Source organism: Drosophila albomicans, chromosome 3 (assembly GCF_009650485.2).
Source record: "Drosophila albomicans strain 15112-1751.03 chromosome 3, ASM965048v2, whole genome shotgun sequence".
Taxonomy (NCBI): Eukaryota; Metazoa; Arthropoda; class Insecta; order Diptera; family Drosophilidae; genus Drosophila; species Drosophila albomicans.
The window spans coordinates 45,439,033-45,462,638 of NC_047629.2; the positions used below are offsets into that span (position 1 = coordinate 45,439,033).

The 23,606-nt window shown below is 37.6% G+C and overlaps 5 protein-coding genes across 11 annotated transcripts in view; 3 read left to right on the forward strand and 2 right to left on the reverse strand.

Moving 5' to 3' along the window:
• The first annotated feature begins 3,042 nt into the window (after positions 1–3,042).
• LOC117572505 (histone-lysine N-methyltransferase Suv4-20) lies at positions 3,043–11,560 on the forward strand. Of its 3 annotated transcripts, none has more exons than XM_034255357.2 (5): positions 3,043–3,538; positions 7,760–7,949; positions 8,158–8,859; positions 9,985–10,188; positions 10,298–11,560. In XM_034255357.2, exons 1-5 carry the CDS (start codon positions 3,043–3,045, stop codon positions 10,956–10,958), a joined length of 2,253 nt encoding a protein of 750 aa, XP_034111248.1. In that variant the 3' UTR covers positions 10,959–11,560. The 3 variants fall into 3 exon arrangements, with proteins under 3 accessions (XP_034111248.1, XP_034111249.1, XP_034111250.1); XM_034255358.2 differs by having other exon boundaries at positions 8,470–8,859; XM_034255359.2 differs by lacking the exon at positions 8,158–8,859.
• LOC117572509 (lachesin) overlaps positions 3,417–23,606 on the reverse strand; it is a 174,600-nt gene continuing 154,410 nt past the window's right edge. For all 5 annotated transcript variants that reach the window (XM_052005210.1, XM_052005211.1, XM_052005216.1 and 2 more), the window contains one exon: positions 3,417–3,565. In XM_052005210.1, the coding sequence (XP_051861170.1) occupies positions 3,504–3,565 (62 nt within the window). In that variant the 3' untranslated portion in view covers positions 3,417–3,503. The remainder of the gene's footprint in view (positions 3,566–23,606) is intronic.
• LOC127565654 (collagenase-like) lies at positions 4,559–5,578 on the reverse strand. Its single transcript, XM_052005219.1, has 2 exons — positions 5,326–5,578; positions 4,559–5,267 (listed from the first exon to the last, which is right to left on the reverse strand). Exons 1-2 carry the CDS (start codon positions 5,556–5,558, stop codon positions 4,721–4,723), a joined length of 780 nt encoding a protein of 259 aa, XP_051861179.1. The 5' UTR covers positions 5,559–5,578; the 3' UTR covers positions 4,559–4,720.
• On the forward strand, positions 12,632–13,492 carry LOC117572511 (MICOS complex subunit MIC13 homolog QIL1). The gene is made up of 2 exons (XM_034255364.2): positions 12,632–12,798; positions 12,866–13,492. The coding sequence occupies exons 1-2, from the start codon at positions 12,788–12,790 to the stop codon at positions 13,230–13,232; spliced, it is 378 nt and encodes a 125-aa protein (XP_034111255.1). The 5' UTR covers positions 12,632–12,787; the 3' UTR covers positions 13,233–13,492.
• Positions 18,763–23,048, forward strand: LOC117572507 (pH-sensitive chloride channel 2). Its single transcript, XM_034255361.2, has 6 exons — positions 18,763–19,240; positions 21,083–21,618; positions 21,681–21,839; positions 21,900–22,055; positions 22,116–22,495; positions 22,552–23,048. Exons 1-6 carry the CDS (start codon positions 19,161–19,163, stop codon positions 22,798–22,800), a joined length of 1,560 nt encoding a protein of 519 aa, XP_034111252.1. The 5' UTR covers positions 18,763–19,160; the 3' UTR covers positions 22,801–23,048.

Sequence of the window (23,606 nt, forward strand, 5' to 3'; positions counted from 1 at the left end):
TTCGCCAGGGGAAAAGTGACACGAACGAAGCTTTCCACGTTGAGTTTGTTGAGTTATGGCACTCCGAATTTGTGAGGGGTGCGTTTAGGTCGAAATGTTGGCAAAGCAGTGCACTCAAAAGGGGAGGAAAGTGGTGAGTTTGTATTCGAGAAACTTAAAGATTTATTCTTACTTATTTTATAAATTTAATATTTAAAAATAAATTATATTTTCACTTAAATTTATTAATGACAATCTTCATTAAATCCAATATATAAAAACTGTTTTTTAAATTATTTTTCTAATATAAGACAACTCTGCTAAGTTTCAGTTAGAAGTGCGCGTATGTCAGTTTTTTAAGCATAAGTATAAGCACTTCTTCTACGTATAAGACTTGCATGGCGTGCAGCTGTTAAACACTCATAGATGGCGCCACCTGCATGTCGCATTCCCCAGAGCATTGAGAATTCACAAGGCGCCTGGCTGCTCTCGCTCTCTCTTGCCATCTGCAAGTGTTGTGACTGGTGTCCTTATCAGAAACGCTTGGATGCTGGTCGGGTGCAGACGTCCTTCGTCCTTGTTGCTTGTGAACTGTTGACACACATACACTCACAACAACACACACTCACACACACAGACGCGCAAACAGTGTGTTACACATAATTTTGTTGTATCAAGTTGAGTGCTGCTGAAAATAGTTTAAAGTGCGAAAACGTCTCGATTAAAGGAAAATTTGAAGTTTTATGTTGTTCATTTATACGCTGGCTCCTTCCATACACACATACACACACATACAACAACAGATAGGAAAAGAAACGTGAAAAGCATAAAGCAATCAGGATGATGTGCTCCGCTTTTTGTTATAATAAAGACAATGCCTCAACGCAGGCTAGCGACGGAAAGGACAACTGCTGAGGCTTGCTAATGAATACCTAAGCACACACACATACACACAAACACACACACAAGTAAGCGCACACACACACACACGCGTCGCTGTATATGTATGTCGTGAAGGAAAAGTTGTTTTAGGTCAAACAAAAGCCAAGCTAAAATCAAAAGAAAAAGCAACTCGAATACAAAAAAAAAATGAAAAAATAATAAAAGCTGCACTCAAAATGAAATTCAATTAAAGCGCAGCCTCCTCACGGATAATAACAACAACAACAACAGCACATTAAGGATCAATTAAACCTGAGACGCGTAAGTAATTAATTATGCAAATTGTGTGAGTATCTATCTAAGAGTGCGAGTGTGTCTTTAGTTACATAAATAATATATGTACTAGACAACGAGCTGTTGTTGTGTTTGCCTTGCCTTACCTTGCTTCCCCCTTGCATCTCCTTCTCTCTGCGCACACCTGTTTCTGTATCGCTTGAAAAATGTCACAACCACAGCTTGTTATCAGATCCTTCAACTGTCACCCGCTTACAATCCCTTTCCCTATGCTAGTGTTGGCTTTTCTTGCTAATTGTGCGGATGCGTTGTCTTCTGTGGTTCCTTACAAGTGCCAGCAGCTGAGCGCTGTTCTGTTGCTATTCTTGTCTCGTCTTGCCACTGACATTGTCGTTGTTGTTGTTGTTGTGCGAACAATTAGTTCAACAACAACAATCACAACAACATTTTGAACTGGGCTCTGTCTAAATAGGCCCCAGGCCAGACGATGCATAGAATGACCTTAGAACCCTACAATACGCAAAACAACAACAGGTGGAAAGTTGGATGGATGGATGGATGGCCACCTTGCATAGTATGTTACATTGTTTGTCCTCGTTTTCGTACTCTTCGTATTGACACAGACAGCGAGTCCTTAACTATTGTTGCACACTCATAACACCATCTTCTCGTCATCGTCATTGCAGCCTTTTGTTTAAGGAGGCACATTTCTTCAGGGGATTCCACGGCAAAATGTTCATTAACCAAAAAGCTAAAATTAGAATTTGTCATTTATCAATGTAAAAAAGTTACATAGATTGGAGCATAGAAATGTAACAATAAAAAGTAACAGGCTTTAAGTAAAAGCTGTATAGAAATATAGCAAACAATACATACTTAAATAAGTACAAATAAAAATAGATCATCGAAAGAAGTTATATTTACATCAAAATTCTAATAGCTACGCAGGAAAATGTATTTAAAGAAGGATACATATATGTATATTTAACATAAACGTACTATAGAATAAAGAAAGGTTTTGCTATCATCAGTATTCAGTTAAGTTACCAAATTATACTAAAGCTATTTTCACGTAAAGAATAATTTTCAATTCAATACCTCAAAGAAAAATGAAAATTCATAATAAATTGGTATACAAATATACTATAACGATATGAAAATAATGAATGATTTAATTTGAATCATCATGAAACCGAGGCTATGTATTTTTGTTTAGAAATTTCGAACAGATTAATCAACCTTTTCAATATTATTTGAATTAGTTCTATAATTTCGGTATAATTTGCGGCAAGTAGACCAGACGACTAATTTAACATTGCATTCACGATTGATTACACAGATGAAATATATTACAATATCAAATCAGGAAGAATAATGTAATCAATGCTTAAAAAAGGTTATGTAGAATTAACAAGAAATAAATAATAAAAAAATATGTTTATGAATGTATTCTAATTACAGGAAATAACTGGTTTTTAAATAATACATTTTGAATATATGCTTTCTAATCTATAGAATTATGAATATGAATGTGAATTATGAAATATAAATATTTTGTTGGGCATTAAGAAAGTTTTCTTTTTTTGACCATGATTAAGCTTCCTTTGTTATTAAGATACAAGTTTTGTCCACTACGCTCAAGCAAATTTTGTTAAGTATAAAGTCAAAATCTTCTTTAAAAGAAGAACAACTTACAGCATAATTGCAATCCTTTCTTTTCGAGTATGATTATCCCCATTCATCATAAGTTTCTACTCTCACTAATGATCCGCTTTTGTTGTTGTTTCATCCACAGCACACTTGATGGTCGGTGAATGAGCCGTTGTTGGGCTGCAAGGACTGCGCACTGCAACTGCTGAGGAAGAGGCAACTGTCGATGTGGTTGTGATGCCGTCACGTCGCAGCGGTGGTGTGGGCACCACACGACGCAAGCACTCGCTGGGCAACCTGAGGCGAGCGCATCCCGCTTCGGGTGCCACATGGAATGTGCAGGTGGTGCGTGGCAAGATGTCCTCCAAGTGCCTGTGGCATGCCTGCCGCGCACTTATCTTGGGCCTCACACTGATGCTGGTGGGTGCCGGGATGGCCACGCTCGGCTACTATGCGGATCATCTGTCGATGGGCTCCGAGTTGCGGGGCAATGTCACGGTGCGGGTGAAGAACGATCTGAAGGGCTTCCATTTGAACAACTTCTCGTATGTGGGACCCATTGTGATGGGCTTCGGTGGCTTCATTGTCGTCGCCAGCTGTGTGATGACCTTCGAGGCACGAGACTCTGCGGCCAAAGTGGTGCCAGCTCGTCTGCGTGCAGGTGGCGGTAGTTGCAACAAGTCCACGGCACGCAGCAATCAAGGCAGCTCGGCGTCACAGAGAAGGGGCATGGGTAAGCAAAAGAATAACATTAAATTTGCTATATTTATTAGATATGAAGTTTTAATTAAAATTGTATATCGATCAATGCTCAATAAGTTTAATTTAATCAATTTTCATTTCTTATTATTATTAATATTATTTAGTTTTTCTATTTTTCTCTTATTAGTTTATTTAATTAAAGTTTCGAGTTATTTCGGTATACAATTGAAATTTAATTGTTTTATTAATGATTCATATGAATTTTAATATTTAATGTATGCTCTATAACTCAAGAATTATTTTCCAATTATCATTAAATTTTCATTTTTTATATCCAATCATAAATATCAATTGCGCCTTTTTGATTTTCGATGTGATGTATTAAATCTAATAATATAATTTTAAATTTTCATCTCTACATCAATATACTTCAGTTTTATTTTCAGTTTATAACTAAGTCTTTAATTTGATCAATATGTTATTAAATTTAAAACGTAAATGTAAATTTACTTTATTATACCCGTTAGAAGGGTTTTATAACTTTGTGCCGGCAGGAAATGTATATAACAGGTAGAAGGAGCCATCTCTGACCACATAAAGTATATATATTCTTGATCAGCATCAACAGCCGAAACGATCTAGTCATGTCCGTCTGTGTGTATGTCCGTCTGTTCGTCCGTCCGTATGAAACACTGGATCTCAGAGACTATAAGAGATAGAGCTATAATTTTTTTTCGACAGCATTTGTTATGTTTGCACGCAGATCAAATTTGTTTCAAATTTTTGGCACGCCCACTTCCGCCCCCGCAAATCAACAAATTGAATAACAAGCATAATTTTAAAGCTAGAGTTGCGAATTTGGGTATATACAATAATTATTATAGTAATGATTCCTGAAAGTTTGTTTGCGATCAGATACAAATTGAAGTTATTAAAGAAATACTTTTGTATGGGCAAAAACGCCTACTTACTAGGGGTCTGAGTTGCTTTGGCTGACAATCTGGTAAATTGTGCTGTCTATGGTATATTTTGATTGCGTTACTATATCGATATATCAAATATAGCGTTTGGTATATTTTAAGTATTTTATAGTATTTTCGGAATATTTTGAAAATAATACCGCAATTTTTTGCTTTTATTCAAAATGGGTAGCGGGTATATATAGTATTAGCCCCTTATAGGTAACATCTTTAGGTTAAATTGAAGTCATCAATTACAAAGGGAGACCGGTGTGATGCTTGATCCACTCGAGGAAACTGGTAACCCGGGTGAAGAGACCGGGGTATCCTAATTCGTTATACGTGATTATACCGACTTGGACCAAACTGGGCAATTGCACTAATGGGCCACCAGAGTCGCCGATAAATGGGATTACACCCGAGGCAGACGAAGTGCAGATGAAGGCAGAGGAAATTTTTTGTCCATATAAAGCGCTGCAGTCTGTATTGTTTATGATTTCGACTTTACCATACTGTAGTATTTTGGGCTCATTGTTGGAAGCGTTAAGGGTAACTCCCCAGCCTGTAAAGATAGCCTCAGAACCAGCATAGGTTTGATAGTGTGATTGGATCTTCGGTAGCTTAACGGGTTGAATGTTTTTGTTGTACTCAACATGTTTAATGCGAAGAAGCGAGATATCGGCGAAAGGTAAAGACTTGTGAATATCCTTGAATACGATGATGTCTTTCTTGTTGACTACACGAAAGACCGGAGCAGATGAACGGTTAATACTGCCCAATAAAACGAAAACATGATCGGCTCTAGAGGAAATAGAAATGATTACTTAAGGACCGATTCGTTAATGACTATTCAACTTACTGTCCTATGCAACTGGCGGCAGTCAACACCCAATTGTGGTCAATCAAGGAGCCGGTGCAATTAGCTAGTGGGCGTTTAATGCCCGTTATTTGGACTTGATAGGGGAACTGACCAGGCGAAGCGTTATGTCCGTTGATAATGCCAACATTCTCGGATTGTTCCTGAAGAAACGATGCCGTTGAAACCAGCGAGACGAAGACCAGGGTCAAAGCAAATACTAGGAGCACCTTCATGTTGAAAGGTTCTGAACTCTATGAGCATACATAATTTCATGAACGCCTTTTATAGTATAACAGGTGCGGGTTTTTATCGCTTAAATTACAATTAATCTCATTTTTATTTGGTTTTGCAATTTTTTACTAATTGTCCCACATTCCCACATAAATTTTAAGCCCGCAGATTATTACGGGCATATATGTATATTATATTTAAACTTTAAGATTGTTAAAATGACTATTTATAAAACAAATCTCTATTTGTGAGTATTGACTTCCGTATTATTTTTCTCTTTACTCTTAAGATATGTTTTTTTCTATTAAATAGGCTAAAATAACTGTATTCAGGTCGGCTACTGCATTTGATTCAATAAGTAAGAAAGCTACACCCAAATGTGCTCAACTGTGATATGTATCCATTTTGAATAAAACCAAAAAGCAGGGTATTATTTCAAAAATATTTAAAATTAATTTTAAAAACAAATACAGAAGGCTATATTTGGTATATAAAAAAAAAACTATTACATTCATAATTTACCATAGATTAAAGAAACGAAGACCGGAATCAGCAGCCGTTAAAACCTTTTCTTATAAAATAACTTATTAAATAGCTTATAAAATATTTATCTGCTCGCAATTAAAAGGCAGTATGATGATTGTAAATATCAAAAATCGTTACTCTAGCTTCAAATTACGCTTGCTATTCCATTTGCGAGGACGAAAGTGGGTGTGGGTAAAAGTCTACAGGTAAAAGTCTTTATAAACGTATGAAAATAACAAGGGCTGTCTATAAAAATTTACCTTTCTTTTGTAGGCTCTGATATCTAGGTGTTCAAAGAAAATACGAAATGTATATCAGGCTTTAGGTGCATTATCATTGCATTATTGTTTCTAACATATATGGCGTTTCTTTCTTGAAGGTACGAAAGCAATAAGTTTTTAGTTTAGAAATGATCAGCATCATAATTTTTTAATTTCTCTTTAAATTATTTTTTAATTGTATTTCTAATTCCATGGCTTAAGGAATAAAGCAAAATATATGTTTATAACAATTAATATATGTACATAAATCAAAATATAATGCGGGGCAACCTGGCTACCTTGAATAATAAGTGTACAATATGTGGGTTCGTTTCGCAAATTTTAAAATTAATCTGAGTTCTTTTTTCGTTTGACAATTACAGTTGTGTTATGCTAAAGTGTTCTATGAATTCACATAAAAAAAACGCTCATATGAACAATAATGCATCTCATGTTATTATTATCGGATATTGAATTTTCTGGGTGACATGGAATTTGATTTAATTTTTAAAATAATCTGCTCTTACGGTAATGCAGTAGAGTAAGCGTTTCGTCTATTTCATATATCTTCAATATTTATGTAATATGAGTATTAATGGATTTCATATGATTTACTTGTTTTGGATGAACAATATTTTTGTTCAACCTTCATTTTTTTTAAACATTGGCTATCATTGTCTGTCAATTTATGTTCCGCCTATTTGGCCAAATGCAACCCACCTCTCTTCTTACCTTACCTACTCACAATAATGTTAAACTACTAATTAAATTCCTAGACATCAACAAATTATTAAACAACATATAAATTAACTGTCGAGTCAATGGCCTTAGCTGCTAGCACTCCCTTTCTTTTAGTTATTATATTAATCTGTATAATAATTAACATGTAAATAAATAAATATTAAAGAAATACTTTTGTATGGGCAAAAACGCCTACTTTCTAGGGGTCTTAGTTGCCTTGGCTGACAATCTGGTATATTGTGCCGATATACCAAGTATTCCATTTGGTATATTTTTGTATTTTTCAGTATATTCATTATATTTTGAGAAAAATACCGCAAAATATACTTCTTTTATTCAAAATGGGTAGCGGGTATCTCATAGTCGAGTACACTCGACTGTAGCTTTCTTACTTGTTTTTTTCATAAATTGAATGAATACAATAAAAAAAAAGTACAAAAAGAGTTTTCTAATACTTGCAATAAATAATGTATATAGTTTAGATATTTATCTTACTGGTTCTTGCAAGTATTATTATATGTTTTTTATATATTTACTCATAAACAAATGAGAATATATGTGACTTATTTTCTAAATCGTAAAATCAATAAGTAAACGTTGTTTTACTTTTTTGTTAATTCTATTTTATTCGTTATAAGATAAATACTAATTGCTTTCTTTCCTATTTTCTTTAATAGGCGCCCAGTATCAATCGACTCGCTGGGATCAGCACTTTGGCGTCTTTCGCTCCTCGCCCGGCGACGCCCATCAACAGCTGCAGGCGTCAGGCGTTGCTGGAGATCAGTTGCAAGCGCATCAACAGCTGCAGCAACCATTTGATCGTGAGGCGCTCACCGCGGAGCTGATCAAGTTCTCCAAGTCGCTCAGGTAACTTGCCAGTAGCATTATCATTTTCCCGTTGAGTCTCAAGCATTTAGTCCCCGTCCTCATCGCAAACGCATATCAGTGTAAATTTGTAAATTTTGTAAATTGCAAAAGAAAAATTGGCTGCAACTTTCATTATGACTCTCTCTGTCTCTGTCTTGTGTAAAATACGCTTTCTCGCTCACGCTTTTGCATCAACAACCACCATTAGCGCATCCACACGCTTCTCGCCACAGCTGAGACGCCTCACATTCACCGGTTCCGTGCCCAATCTGTCCACCATCCACCACCATGCCAATGCTCATCCATCCAACGCTTGCATCGACACTAATCCATCTGTCAATCTGTTCTCACCGCACCACCTCCACCACTACAAAACACCGCTGGAACAACTCCAACTACAACTGCAACTCCAACTGCAACAACAACAACTACAAATGTGCTGCAAACGACATCATCACCATCATCGCCATCATCAACATCAACACAAACAACGCAAACAACAACAATCTCACTCGAGTAGCAGCGTTCGTCGTGTCCGCACCACACGCTCGGCGGGTGGCGGTGGAGGCGGTAGTGGTTGCGGTGGTGCTGCTGGTGGTGCCGTGGGCTCCAGTTCACGCATCATCAGCAACTCCTCCAGCCTCATTCAGCGCAACACCCGCGAATATGCCACCTGCACTCTGCTGCAACCGCCGGCTGCGAGTCGCGTCTATTGGCAGGCTTCGTCCTTTGATGCCGGCATGGGCGGCGTTGTGGGCGTGGCTCACAGCTCTGCCGGCAGCGAGAAACGCGCCGAGCGCAACAAACGTTCCGACACGGCCAAGCGACATGTTCTGTCACGTCAGCGACCCATCGAGCACGAGGAGGCAGCCCGGGAGCGGGAACGCTGCAGTCCGCTGGGCCACAGGCGGTAAGTAGCGAGGAGAAACTTCGCTAATGACACTAGCTTAATGTCTGAAATACGCTCGTTTTACAACACTGCATGCTTAACTTGTTTGCAGCACTAAAACACACAAAGCACATTAAAGCTTGTACAGCGATTGAGTTTTCAAAAGCTTAATAGGAAATGTTACTAAAATTCACGTGATAAAAAATTATTGAAAATTTTTGTAAGCGCATTAAAGCTTTTACAGCGATTAAACTGTTAAAGACTTGATTAGCCCAATGAAGACATAGATTATAAATTACGCTTTGCTTACAACAATATTCGAACGTGGCTTTCAAAACTTATTAAAGCTTTGACAACGATTAAATTTTTAAAAGTTGGATAGGAAATTTGACTTTAATTCGTGTTAATAAAAAAATATTCAAAATTTTGTAATAGCGGTTTTAAGGACTTTAAATACTGGATTATCCACTATACATACATTGCTTAAGAATTACTTTTCATGTAGAACAATATTGGAACGTGGCTTTTAAAGCTCATTGAAGCTTTGACAACAATTGAAAGCTTGAAATAAAATGTGACTGAAATTAACTAAAAATTGTTTCCCGTAAACAACAAATTAAATCTTTCAAAAGCTTTTTAGAGCACATTAAAGCTTGTATACGAAATTATTATAAAAAAAATAGCTTCCAAGCTTGCCAAAAACTTATAAGTTAGATTATTCAATTAAGAATAGAATGTGTCTTCCTTAAACGATGTCATACTTCAACTGCACTCTGGAAACTCTTTTTTTAAATCTTGACATTAATCATGATAGTCAGGAATGAAGATAAAGTCAGTTAAGAACAATTATCATTACGTTATACGACCATTTATTTTATCATATAAACTTTCATGGTGTATTATCGTTTTTACATTGAGACTAAATGGATAACAATATTTAAAAGCAATTTTATCGATTCAATATTTCAACTTGCTTCAATTCATATATTTTCTAATATTGAAAAGCATATATAAGCATTAGCTAGTCTGAAAGCTTGACAAATGGATTTCCATTTGCTAACTCTGCACTAAATTCAAATGCATATGCAATATGCAGTTATTTCATCGTTACGAAATCTGGCTAATGCATTTTGTGGCACTTTGCAGCAACTCAACCATGTCGGACTCATCGTATAGCGGCCGCTGGACGGCGCGTTGTGCCTCGGTGGCGAGTCGCACCTCGAGCATTGATTCGCGGCAAGTGCGGGTGGATCTGCACAGTCCGGAAGTGATGCCCAAGTCGATACTGCGCTCACCCAAACGCTACAGCTGCGGCCCCTCGGCCACGCCATCCGTTGAGAAGGACTTCCGGTGAGTTCCGCTGCACATTCTATTATTATCATAGAAATTGCAAACAATTCCCATACCACCTCAACTAACTGACTAACTGACTATCATTCCATTCATTGTCCTTGAGCAGCAGCCAACTGTCAGTGTGCTCTGAGCCGCCACCCCCAGTGCGTCAATTGTCCGGACAGTCGAGCATGGAGCCCGCCGTGCCGGAGGAGAGCGTCGAGCTAATCGATGAGCGTCACAGCCATGACAATGACGAGTGTCACGTGTCCTCCTACAGTGAGATAACGGAATTGGCGCATCACAGCAGCAGCCTGCCCCCCAAGAAGCAGCGCCCGGATTTCTTGCCTCTGGGCAGCAGCGCAGATCATCAGCAACAGCAACAGCAGCAACAGTCGTCAGATACACAAAAGGTTAATCCTGCCACGCTGTATAGAAGCAACAGTTCCAGGCAGTTCTATAGACCCAAGCCGGGCATAGCCAACGAGCGGGATGATTCGGTGTTCTACATACGCTCGCTGGAGCGACATGCCAGCTCCACTAGCGGTGATGATCACATGTACGATTCGCTGAGAGTCATCAACGAGCGACGCTCTACGCTTCTCAAGGCGGATTCGCAGAGCTCTTTGGGTTCCGCTGAACGTAAGCTGAGCAGCTTCTCGCTTAAAATGCCCGACATAACGGAGCGGGAGAACTCTATAGACATTGAGGATCCTCCCAAAACGGAGGCTGAAACACTACCGAAAGAGTCAACAGACGAAGAGAAACCCAAAGAGGAAACCCCGTAGATAATATGAATGGAATATTTAGTAACCGGATAGCCAAACGACAGTTACTTTAACACAGATAGAACTATTATTATCTTGCAGAATTGGTACACCGAATTTGAATTTAGGTTTACAAAGTATATAGAATATATATATATATATATTATATAGAGTAATCTATCGATCTCAAAGCTCTATTTGCTTCTTTCTGAATCGTTATCTGTGTTGCCCTAGGCATTAATCGATGTATTGATAAAAGGAAAAACAACTATTTTATATATATTTATGTGTTTAACCATGTAGTCTTCCTATCGTTGAACTGTTTACTTGTTGATCAAACTACAGCAAACTCAAAGAATAGCAATCAAATGTTACCATTTTTTTTCTAAAAAAAAAATACACTATATATAAAGCGAGCTTTTAACAATTAAGTGCTCTCTGATCCTAATTCCAAACTTTAGATTTGTTCCCCCAGCAAAAACTGTTTCAAAAATTGTATATAATAGCACTAATAATACAATCAGCTTACAAGCGAAGACTGATGTTCGTAATATGATGATGATAACTAATTAATGATGATGATGATGTTCTACATTTGATGAATTCTGTGCGCTATTAAACGAGTTCTATATATATGTCAATTTTGTTGACATACAATGAAAAGCAATACGAAACGGAAGAAGGAATAACGAGTGCACTGAGTGCAGCAATTAATATTATGTTCACAATCTATATTTAACTAAGCTTGGTTTTCTGAAAACACACATAACATAATATAAATGATAAGTTCGCAGAAGGTAAATATTGATAATCATATACCAGTAAATATGTATTTTATATCTGAGTGTTAATTTGTAAAATCGAGAGAAATGTTTCTTAATTCATGTTTCTTATAAATGTGTTGAACAAAGAAAACCTACATTTAACGTAAAAATATAAAAACGAAACCTTTTAGGGCGATCTGGTATTGTCCACTAAAAAGAGCAATTTTTACTTATGATATATAAATCAGACAAACCCAACAAAAAAATGTTATTGTACTCATTATTGATGTGCAAAGAGTTTTATATTACTGTTTATTGCATGTGACATCCATATCCATTAGCAATGCAAACAATATTTATATTAATAAATGAAATTATATGTGTGTTAAATGTTGCAACTGGTTTTTATGGCTCAGCAGTTAAAATTAAAATTTAATATAAAATTTTTAAATATTTAATATAAAATTTTAACGTATTAATTAATTAATTGTGCTTAATAAGCACTGCTTACAGTATCAGCAAATCAAATTTTGAAAGTTCGCGCACTGCTTCTTTTTTCGGCATGTTGCGTGTGGAGCAGTTTCGTTAGGTGTATAATAGTTCTGTTAGTTAACAGCGCTCTGCAATACAACACACCTTTTGGTATAAAAATGCTTAATTTAAGAGCAGACGCAGAGTGAGCATGAAGGGAGATAAAAATACTTTTTGGTATTAAAATACTGATGAGGTGTAAATAGGTATATTTGGTATTAAATTGTGGCATTAAATAAAATTTAAAGAATTATTTCTGAATTCTTTCAAAAAAATAAATTCTTTTATAATTAAAAATTTTTTAATCATTACTAATACATTAATTTATTACTATTTTATTGTAGAAAACATCGATATTTCCTAAAAATATCGATATACGGTAAATCGATAGTTACATCGATGTTTTGTCACCACTAATAAACACTCTATTTGCGGATTTCTAGTATTAACTTTAAGCCAACTATCGACCGATCCACGACCAGACTTGCCCAAGTTTGGATTACGTCTACCGAAAAATCGTCCCCTCTTCCGTAGCAACTAAACAAACGAATCAACATGGTATTTGGGTGAGTTGCAGCAAAGTTGCCAGTCCAAAATTACGTAACCCCAAACGCTAATCATCTGATGCGATAGATTATTGGTACGCGGCGGTCTGGTCGCTGGAACTGTGTACTATACCCGCAAAGCTGGCGTCTGGGGCAACCCCGAGGAGACAGACAAGCTGCTGAATGACGTGAAGGGTCAGCTCTGTCCCTATGTGCAGAAGGCGAAGAAGCAGCTGCCCTTCGAGGTGCCCAAGCTACCACAAGCGGGCGAAGTGCGCTTCCTGGTCAAACACTATTACAATGAGGGCGTGAAGAGCTCATTCCGCTTCATCCACATGCTGCCCTGCTATGCGGGCCGTGGTCTGAAGAAGGTGAAAGACACATTCGAGGACTTTGCCAAGTCGCCAGCCATCACGGGAGGCAGCGAAAAGGCGGCAGCGGCAGCGACGAAATAGTGAAATATGGATATTCAATGAATATAAATGCTTATTCAATGGAAGGCTGTTTTCATGTTAGTTCATAGTTAGTCTATTGAATACTATGTTTATGTACATCCCCCCAAAACTTAACAAATTCTGAACTATCTCGAGCAGTAGATGCTTAAAAATACTTATCGATGTGAAGATTGGAGATTTAAGCGTATTGTGTTCGACCTTAAATGCTAGCAATAAACTAAATTTATGTCTTAAGCGTGAAAGCCGCCTTGCAAAACTTATTCAGCATCATTTAATTCTAAAATTAAACTAGTCAAGGTAATACGGTTTCCGAAGATTGTAAATCACTATGAAGTTTTCGCTGTGTACTCAACTTGTATTACTTAAACAGATCAGTTCTCATCATCTACTCAAACAACAGACAAAACATGTCACAACAATTTATTTATAGTATAGCACAGACAAAGCAAATTTGGCTTAAATCGTATATTTGGCGAAGAAGTGGAGACAAAACGCTAGCTGGCATGACGATGTTAAATAGAGAAATGGGTGCACTTGGCCCACTTGGAATACATTGAGTCAACTAGCAAATAGATTGTTCATACGGCAAATATATGATTACTACCGTAATAGAAGTCGAATCGCAGCAATTCCAAGAAAAATATAAGATTTCAAAATGAAAAGCATGTTGGTATGGCAAAAAGTTTGAGTCTGATTGAAATTCCGAAGAACTTTTTATTTCCTGCGTTTTTTCTTCATATATTTATGTAACATCATATAATAAAGATTATTATATTGTAATGATTTCGAAGTAAAGTTTAATTCAATTGAAAAATATAGAATGAAATGCTAGACCACATTGCATTTAAATGAGTTCTTGTGACTCTTTAGATACTCTACGCAACGTTGCCAATCTTCATGTTTATTTATGAAGTGCGGCAACACAGGAAGTGCGAGCATCTGCGACCGATAGCATGAACTTGTTGTTATTATTGTTGTAAGCAAACTCTTTGCTAGTTGTCAATCACTATAAAATGGCAAATTATTGTTAAACAAACTAAGAGAGAGATTCAAGTCTCTTTTCTCTCTGATAAAAGTGAAAATATTGCGGCAGGCTGCATGAAACGTCACTCATCTCACAGTTCGCATCTCTCAGCTCGAATCGTCATCAACTGAGTCACTGATTGAGCTGTAAAGCTAGCGCTGAAAGTGGGCTGAGATTTGACATTTTCAGATGCCAAGCAACTACGATATGCTAGAGTAGACAGATATTACGCATACGCCTCATATGTTAGTTGCACACACGACAAAATCACACATTCAAGATGACTTTCTACGCCTCGCACGGCAAATAAAGCAAAGCTAACAACTAAGTAGTAAGATATAAGTATAAATAGGAATACTTGGGTGAAAAGACGTCACTGAGAGAAAGAGAGAGAACGAAAGAGGGAGGTGAACGTGCGACTGGAAGCACTGATAAGAAACTGCTAATTGTTTACTACTCGACTGTTGACTTGCTGCCTCGTATCCCTAATTGTGGAACACTCGAGTGCCCTACCAAAAATACCCAAACACAGCGATAAACACAGGAGGACAATTGCAATAGCTACAAATAGATGAAGCGGCAATTGCTGTAACTGTCATGCTTTTAATTTTAGCCGCAATCAAAATTCAGTCGCTGGACTCTGATTATCATTATTGACGGACGATCGTCGTCGTTGTCGAGCCCAAAACGAAATCTGAATTTTATTTTTAATTTTCAAGTATTTGTCATGTCTATTTGTGACAATTTGACTATTCATTTCGCTTTGTATTGTTTTTTTAATTCTATTTCTTTTTATTTCGTGTGTATATCCCCTGCACTAAATATTTACTTAGCATACGCTAGCGACAGCGACTCGAGTGCAAGAAGCAATCTTTTAATTAATTAAACTTTTTTGCGCTTTCGTGCTTGTTTAATGGCCGCGAGTTAAGCGGTCTACCAAACACAAGTAACTGTCTGCCTGCTCGAGAGCTGTCATCATCACCTTCATCTTCATCATCTTGTCGTTGTCAGATAAAAATTTACTATGCCATCCATGCCACGCCCCATCCCAGAGGGGCGTCTATGACTCACGCTATGGCAAAGATAATAATTCAGATCTGCAACAGCATCTGCCTCAATCACACTATCTCTCGGTTCTCTTCTTTCTCTTTCTGTCGGCAAAGTACAAAGCTCTCGTTGTTGCATCGAATTATATCACGTGTTGAAATTGGTTTTCATTAACTTTTGTGGTTTTGGCTCAAACAGTAAATAGTCAATATTTGCCAGCAAATATGAAATCACAATTTCGGCGACCCATAAAACATGGCAAATAAATAAATGCTTAACCTCTAAATGGGCGAAATAACACGCATACGCCGTGTTGTGTGCCCCCTAAAACAGACACAACAAGCAACACCTCGCCGCGATCTCGAGGCCGCAAGGAGAGCAAATGTTGTACAAGCGCACACACATAAACACACAGACACGGACACACACACACAGTAGCTGTCTTTTCGACATTGCGCATACGCCGCGTCGTCTGACGACAACGAGCGAAAGAGAAAGCACAAAATAAAACAAAAGCAATTTGTTTATTTGACATACGTGAGAGCATTAATTAAAATTGCTTTCTTGTTTAGTTTATCGCTGCTCGAGTTATTTAATTAAAGCACTCGAGTATTGATAACACAAAAATAAAAAAAATAACGTCTGAAAATTCCTTAAACTTGGTCAACATGCAAATTGACGCAATTTCAAAGTTCAATAAAATATCAATAAATTATTTCACCAATTCCCCTAGGTGTCGCAATGTAAATATCCGGTTTAATCTCACACACAACTGACATACATGTAATTATTTTCTGCACTATTAATAGACTAGGAACGTGCGTTTTATGTGGGTAAAATTCACAGCTTGCGCCTACTGTTCACTTCGCTAAACTGATAAAACATGTTAATGATCCTTAAACAAACTGAGATGGGATTTTCGGGGCCACTGTTTGAACTGTTTCTTATCTGATTGACGCGCATCTGATGGTCCAATTAAGAAACTAAAAGCGTGGAAAACAGACATAATAAACTGGAATTTGTTTAGCAGCACGATTGTATCATAGCTGAAGCTGTCGCATTGCATTAAAAATCAATTAAAAAGCCGTTTAGATATTCCCATGCAATTAATCAATAACCGAGTGGGCGATCGACTAGATCTGATTGATTCTATTAGTCAGCTTTTGATGCTACCTTTTCGATCTTCAACTATGTACAGGGAAGCGTCACTCAATTATACAAACAAGGCATGATCTGAGGGCTCTTTGGCTACCGGCAACATTGTATCAATATATCAATGGGTAATGCTATTAACTCATTTATTTTGTTATTGCCAATTATTGTCACACATTTCTCTATGTCACGTCGTCGCGGTTTTTGTTTAATTTATTATTGTTGTTGCTGTTGTTGTTGATCTTGCTGTTGTTGCTATTGTTTTGATTCGTTTTCGATTTGTTTGTTCAACTTTAAGAGGGCGACCTTTAAGCATAATCTGCGAGTTTGTTCAACCAATAAATCGATGATTATATGCATCAGATTGCTTCGATTGTTCATCATAATTGTAAGCTGATAAGAATTAAACAGTTTTCAAAGTTTGCCAGTTTATTGAACTGCCTAACATACAGCGAGAAATAACATTCAGCTTCAGCATTAACATGTTATATAATTATTTATATGCTGTACTTCATAATTAATTTGCTCAAATCATGTGTCAGTCTGTCTGTCTTTCACTGCGGTGCATTTGTTTAAACAGCGATCGAAGCGTGTGCCTTGGGCAAATATTACAAACTGAAAGCCGGGCAATCGCTTAATTACAATCCGTTCATATGTTGATGTGTCGAACGCGTCTTGGGCAAAACACCTGAGCACACACACACCCACACACTCACAGCTTCTGTTTCCCTCCCCTTCTGACTACTGTTCTGATAGTAGTATGCTAATGCTAGAACAAGAAATTCTGCTGCTGCTGCTGCATCAATTTGCACATTCATAATTGCTGATGTGCATTAATTTATTTCTTATTTATTCTATTTTTTTGCTATTTTGTTTTTGTTAAAACGCATTCCCTAGTCTTGGATACCGGTTCCAGCAGCTATGAGTAAGTATACTTGTAATGTTTCCGATAAATAAGTATTGCATATAGTTATCCGTATTATAAATGCCATTTCAACTAATACTTTATACACATAAAGTCAGTCAATTGGGTATGATGATACTATAGAGGCATACATATGTACATATCTATCTTTAACCACAAAAACAAACAAGTAAGATGGGCACAGTCGAGTCAGCTCGAACGTGAGATACCCGAATATAAGCCAAAGAGAGCTGTATAAAACCAAAATAATATACCGCAAAAATTATAAAGATATTCGAAATGTAACATAGAGGTCAAAATATACCAGATTGTCAGACATTATTGTCCATAACAAAATTCGACTCGAGCTTTAAAATTGCACTTACTAATCGATATTTTTTGTTTTACGGGGCGGAAGTGGCCATTGAGAGACTTTAAAACCAACTTGATCTGCCTGTAATCATAATAAGTGCTGTCTTAATCTCTTATAGTCTTTTAGTCTCTCAGGTGTTTATTCTGACAAGCGGACCAACCTCTCGGATATGCCTCCTTCTGCCTGTTACATACATTTGCTACAGGCACAATGTTATAATACCCTTCTACTCTATGTGTAGTGGGTATAAAAAACGCAATAAGCTAAGAGAAAATTGTAGTGAAAAGTATTTTTTTTTGTGACAAGTTCAAAGAGCGTTAAACGAGTTTTCCCACCTTGCAATTAAACGGCCAATTTATTTTTATGTATTTATGGAAATTTTTAAAAATATTTTTTAAGTAATTTTTACCTTAAAAGACAGACATGCTTACATTATTTTGTAATTTTTAGTTTTAAAACTACTCAAGGAAAAACAATTTAATTTAGTCGCAGGTGCTTGTATATGTTTAATAAAAGTTTACAGCTGCCAACTGTCGGTTTTTTATTAGATTTTTCTGTTCTAAAGGGTATCTGCTAGTCGTTGCTTTGATCCTCTTTCTGCTGATGCTGTGCCCAGTTATAAAGTGAGACGATCTCCGGCGACCCTGCGTTGTCGCCTTTCCGCTGCTCAACAGCTAACACCGACGCACTGAAACACTGAAATACTGAAACACCTTCAAAAGCCGAGCTGTGTTTGTTGTTATCGTTCTTACTTGTTGTTCTTGTTGTTGTTGTCGGTTAGCTTATCAGTAAACTTTTTAGGCAAAGCGACAAACGGCAAAACTGCGGAGACTGAGAGTGCGAGAAACTGAATAGTTGGTTACAGAGTGTTTGCCATTTGCCTCAGTTGAGCTGAGCAGTGTTTTGGCTCAGTGTTCTTCGAGGCATCGTCGTCGGCAGCAGCGTCGGCAGACGAAGCAGTCGACGCAGACGCCGCAGCGGGCAGCAGGCAGCAGGCAGCAACGCTAGCCGGCTGGCAGAGAGAGTGTTCAGGTATTTCTGCGAGGCGCAAACGCAACGCGAGCTCAAAGCGGCAACGGCAACGAGAAGCAACAGGTCCACGTCCTCGCTGCTAATAGAACACGAATTCGTACAATTCTTACAAAGCAATTTATAAATGGAATTCGGAATGCGTTCGACAAAGTGAATGTGAATACGACTGTGAATTCGAATGCAAAGCGAAGTGAAGCGAGGATAAAAGATCGAGTGCTAATCGAGCGTGTGACAGAACAAGTGTTCGATTTCAATTTCGAGTTTTGAGTTTATTAAAAATAAAAATAAAAATACTTAACATGAGCATTTGAGCGTAAGCAAAACGCATGTGAATTAAGACAACACAAATTGAATCAAATATCAATATCAAAAGCAATTAAAAAGTGATTTGACAAAATGCAGCAGCTACATTTTCTACACTCTACCAAAGTATTACTAATAATCGTTGTATGCAGCCTAATGCAGACGCCAATCGGGTAAGTTAATTGCATTTTGCTTGAAAATTGAATAATTAACACTTCGCTCTCTATGTGTCGCTGTCTTCTCGCCCACAAAGAAATGCTGATAATGATTATAATTTTTAATTTCTTTTTGGGTATTTTACAAATTGGGCACAAAGAGCAGCAAAGGCAGCTCGCTGAAACATTTGCGACTGATAATAAAACAGTTTGTGATATTTTTCCACTGTTCGGATACAACCAAAAATAGCTGGCAAGTTTTGTATCTTTCAGCTGCTCTCTCTTCTCGAGTTATTGTGTTTCTTCTTGTTTTATTTTTGGGGGTCTCTTTGTTTTGTTTTGTTTTAAATATTTATGCAGTTGGAAATGTGAGCGATACAATTTTTTTTTTGTAATGTTTAACAACTTGAATGACAGTTACACAACTGATAAAGCTGATAAGAAAACTGTGGCAACAAGATGTAACCAAAGCATTTCCTTGTACGATTCATTCTTATTTTGTTTTCGATAAACAAGCGAAAAGTCGAAAGGGTTATCAATTGTTATAAATAAAATATAGGTAGAAGATACTTTATTTCATCAGTGTTGATAACGACGAACGAATTTATCACGCAAAACTCGAAATGTGATGAAATCTATCTAGAAAATATTAGCGTACTCATCGTGCGAATCGGGTTATTAAGTATACGCCACAGACACCGCCACCTGCCCCGATCTAAGTACAAAATTTCCATAATTCGAAGGCGCCGCCCGATTTCTAAAGTAATTAATTAAAATACCGATGCCGATGCCGACTTTCGGCTTTCATGTGTGTGCATGAAGGTTAGAGAGCCGAGCACAAAAATTATTATCTGCCATTTAAATGCAATGTCAATAGGTAAATATTTGAAACAAACAAAAAAAAAAAAAAAAATACTAGCGAGTGGAGTTTATTTATGGATTTCTGGTTAGGGATCAACCCAAGTGCACTAATTGAATTGGTTTGTTTGCCATTGCTTGCTACAGTTACTGCTGTTGGTTACACAATAAATAACAATATTACAATGCGCTAGCTAAATAATAAAATTAATAATAATAGTAATAGGGCTGAGTTTGCAAATATCTCTCCCCAGCTTAGCTCCAAATGAGCTTGCACAGCTGCATAAAGCCTAGCGCCCACTTCTCTGTCCCTTCCCCATTCGCCATTTGTTTTCCTTCCACATCCAATTTAACAATCAGTCAAATATTTTAATAACTGACTGTAAATATATCGTATGCAAATAACAGTTGCGAAAATAATAAAGAGCAGCGATCATTAAAATTAGAGTGGAAGTTCTCGTGCATCCCGAAAGCATATTTATCTTTTGATTTGAAATATGCGACGTGCTCTTGCTTATTGCCAAATCGATTTAAATATGAATCAACTGTCATTGCACAACAAATATAAGCAACTCTTTAAAAATGTGGAATGACTTATACAGTAATAATAATATTTTCATGCATCGTTCGCTTGAAAAGTTAGTTCTTTATATTACGTATACGTAACGAATTCCAATTGGATGCATAACAAATTAAATTACATGCAAAACGAAGCGACGTAAATTTGACTGATTTTATTCACAATATGCCAAACAATTTCTAAATATGAAATTTATAGAAAGATTTTTCAGTTCACAATATACCCCTTATCACATATTACTCATACGCAATGTGGGAAATACTCAGACCGATCTCTACCATTTTCTTAATTGATTTTCTGATGGCAATATTGTGTATACGCATCGTAGAATGCCGGCTGAAAGGGAATTTCATTTAAATGAAAGAGATAATATCGTATCACATTACTCATACGCAACGTGTGTTTTTTATTTTTCTTTGCAGCGCTGTCAATGACACCATCGTTGATGAGAACTGTCCATCGCTGGCCAATGCAGATAGCTTGCAGTACACAGAACTCATACAAAGAATGACGCACGTCTGTCGATACGATCGCTTGGAGCGACCCATCGAATACGACAGTCAAACACTGAAGCGTCTGCCCATCGTGGTCAAGATGCGCATTTATGTGTACTTGCTTCAGAACTTGAACTCGGATCTGCTGCAGTTCAAAACGCATGCTTTGTTGCAACTCAGCTTTCAGGATAAACGTTTGGCCTACAAAGAGTTTGCGCCAGAGCGAAGGGAGACAATTTTGGGACAGAAGCATTTGAGCGAACGTCTCTGGCTACCGCACATCTTCTTTGCTAACGAACGGGAATCCAGCATTCTGGGTACTGATGAGAAGGATGTGCTCACCTCCATTTCACGTGATGGCAATGTGATTATTTCCACGAGACTTCAAGCATCACTCTATTGTTGGATGAACTTCAAGAAGTTCCCCTTCGATCAGCAATACTGCTCAACGGTGCTCGAGAGTTGTAAGTTTATTGTGAACCACTTGAATTGGAGTACTTTGATTATTTAGATGATTGGCTTCTAGGGATGTACAACACTTCTGATTTGGTGCTGGAATGGGAGGATCATGCGCCCATCTCTTTTGACCCCGATATGCGTCTCACGGAATACAATCTGGCAGAGTTTTGGCACAACACATCGATTGTTCACTCGGATGAGATCAATATGCGACACGGTGCATTTAGTAAGTTTACGAAAAATAAATACTTTTGTGATTTTACTAATTTGTAAATCTCTTCTGCAGTGGGCAACTACAGTTCGTTGAGTTTTACGGTCAGTTTGCAGCGTGAGATTGGTTTCTATCTGTTGGATTATTATTTGCCCTCCATGATGATTGTCGCCATCTCCTGGGTCTCCTTCTGGCTGCAAGCAGATGCGTCGCCACCGCGCATTATGTTGGGTAAGTTCACAACTATCTAATATTATTGAATATTACTATAAAAACTTTATTTAACTACAGGCACCAGCACCATGTTGTCGTTTATTACGCTGTCCTCGTCGCAGAGCAAAACACTGCCCAAGGTCAGCTACATCAAAGTGTCTGAGGTGTGGTTCATTGGCTGTGCCTTCTTCATCTTCTGCAGCTTGGTAGAGTTCGCCTTTGTCAATACGATATGGCGACGCAAGGAGAACATTGAGTTGAAGAAGGTCAACAGCAAATACATTATCAAATCCACATTGACACCGCGTCCCTCGAGACGTCAAATTGGCGGAAGCTTGAGCAACGATTCCAGAGCACGTTCCTGCTCCAGTCTGGATAATATTGTCTCCAGCACTGAGAGTGTGCGCAATGGCAATGGCACAGTCAATCCTGCCTTTAACAATTATCTCACAGTTCATGTAAGTTATATAATGGAAACTTATCGTAAAACTGGCTAATCATTCATATCTTACAGCCCAATCTGCCTATAATAAGAACTGAGTGCGCTGATAGCGTTTCAGTTTGCAGCGATCGCTCGACCAATGATCATGTCGTCGACATTGACAAGGAGAAGAAGTCCGAGAAGGATCCGCCCACGTTTACAACCATGACGCCACAGGAGATTGCCATGTGGATCGACAGACGGTCGCGTCTTTTATTCCCGGGCATGTTCTTGGCCTTCAATGCACTTTACTGGACTTTTGTCTATTGTTTTAGGCCATAAAGCAAAACGAAGTACGCACAAATACAAATGCACATAACACACATACGAATGTCAGCACACACACACTCTCACATATACACACAGTTATTGCCATACACGAATGAATTGTGCAGAATTCTTGTCGCCGTCGCCTGTGTTTAATTTCTCTTAATATTACGTTGATTGTAATATGTATTATTTAGTTGTAAGCTGCATCACACATCTCATAGTCATAGTTGTACAAAATGTCGCGCATGTCTTATAAATACAATCAGTAATTATTTTTATAAACAATTGCTATCATACTTTTGCTCTAATTCAAGTAAAAGTTTAAAAGTTGCGCGCTAACGTTGTTCAATGTGCCCGCAGTACAAACAAACTGTTAGTTAACAGTACCAGAGCAATGTTAACATAACAGTTGGTACAGATGGCGCTATCAAGCCACTTAGTTGCTACATAGTACTGCCAGCAGCCGTTAGATGGCGCAACTTAATTGCGCGAACGCAAACGAGTCTTGAGGTTCTTTTAATTAGTTTAATACTAATTTATTACCCATTCATAGAAGATTATTATGCGGCCTTTGGCTTCTTCAGCATTGTCCATTAATTGGAGATACATGCCATGAAAGTTTAGCGAAACTAATTGATTGCATTATTCAACAATTAAATGAAGATGGCTTCAATTGAATTGCGTAGCTGCTTTGCTTGGCACTCACTTCCGTTGCACTCAAATTTCCTGTTCGAGCTTTTGAGAAGGAACTGCAATGGCACAGCACCAGCTAAGCTCGATGTATTTGGCACTTTCATTTCCCCTTAATATAATCAAAA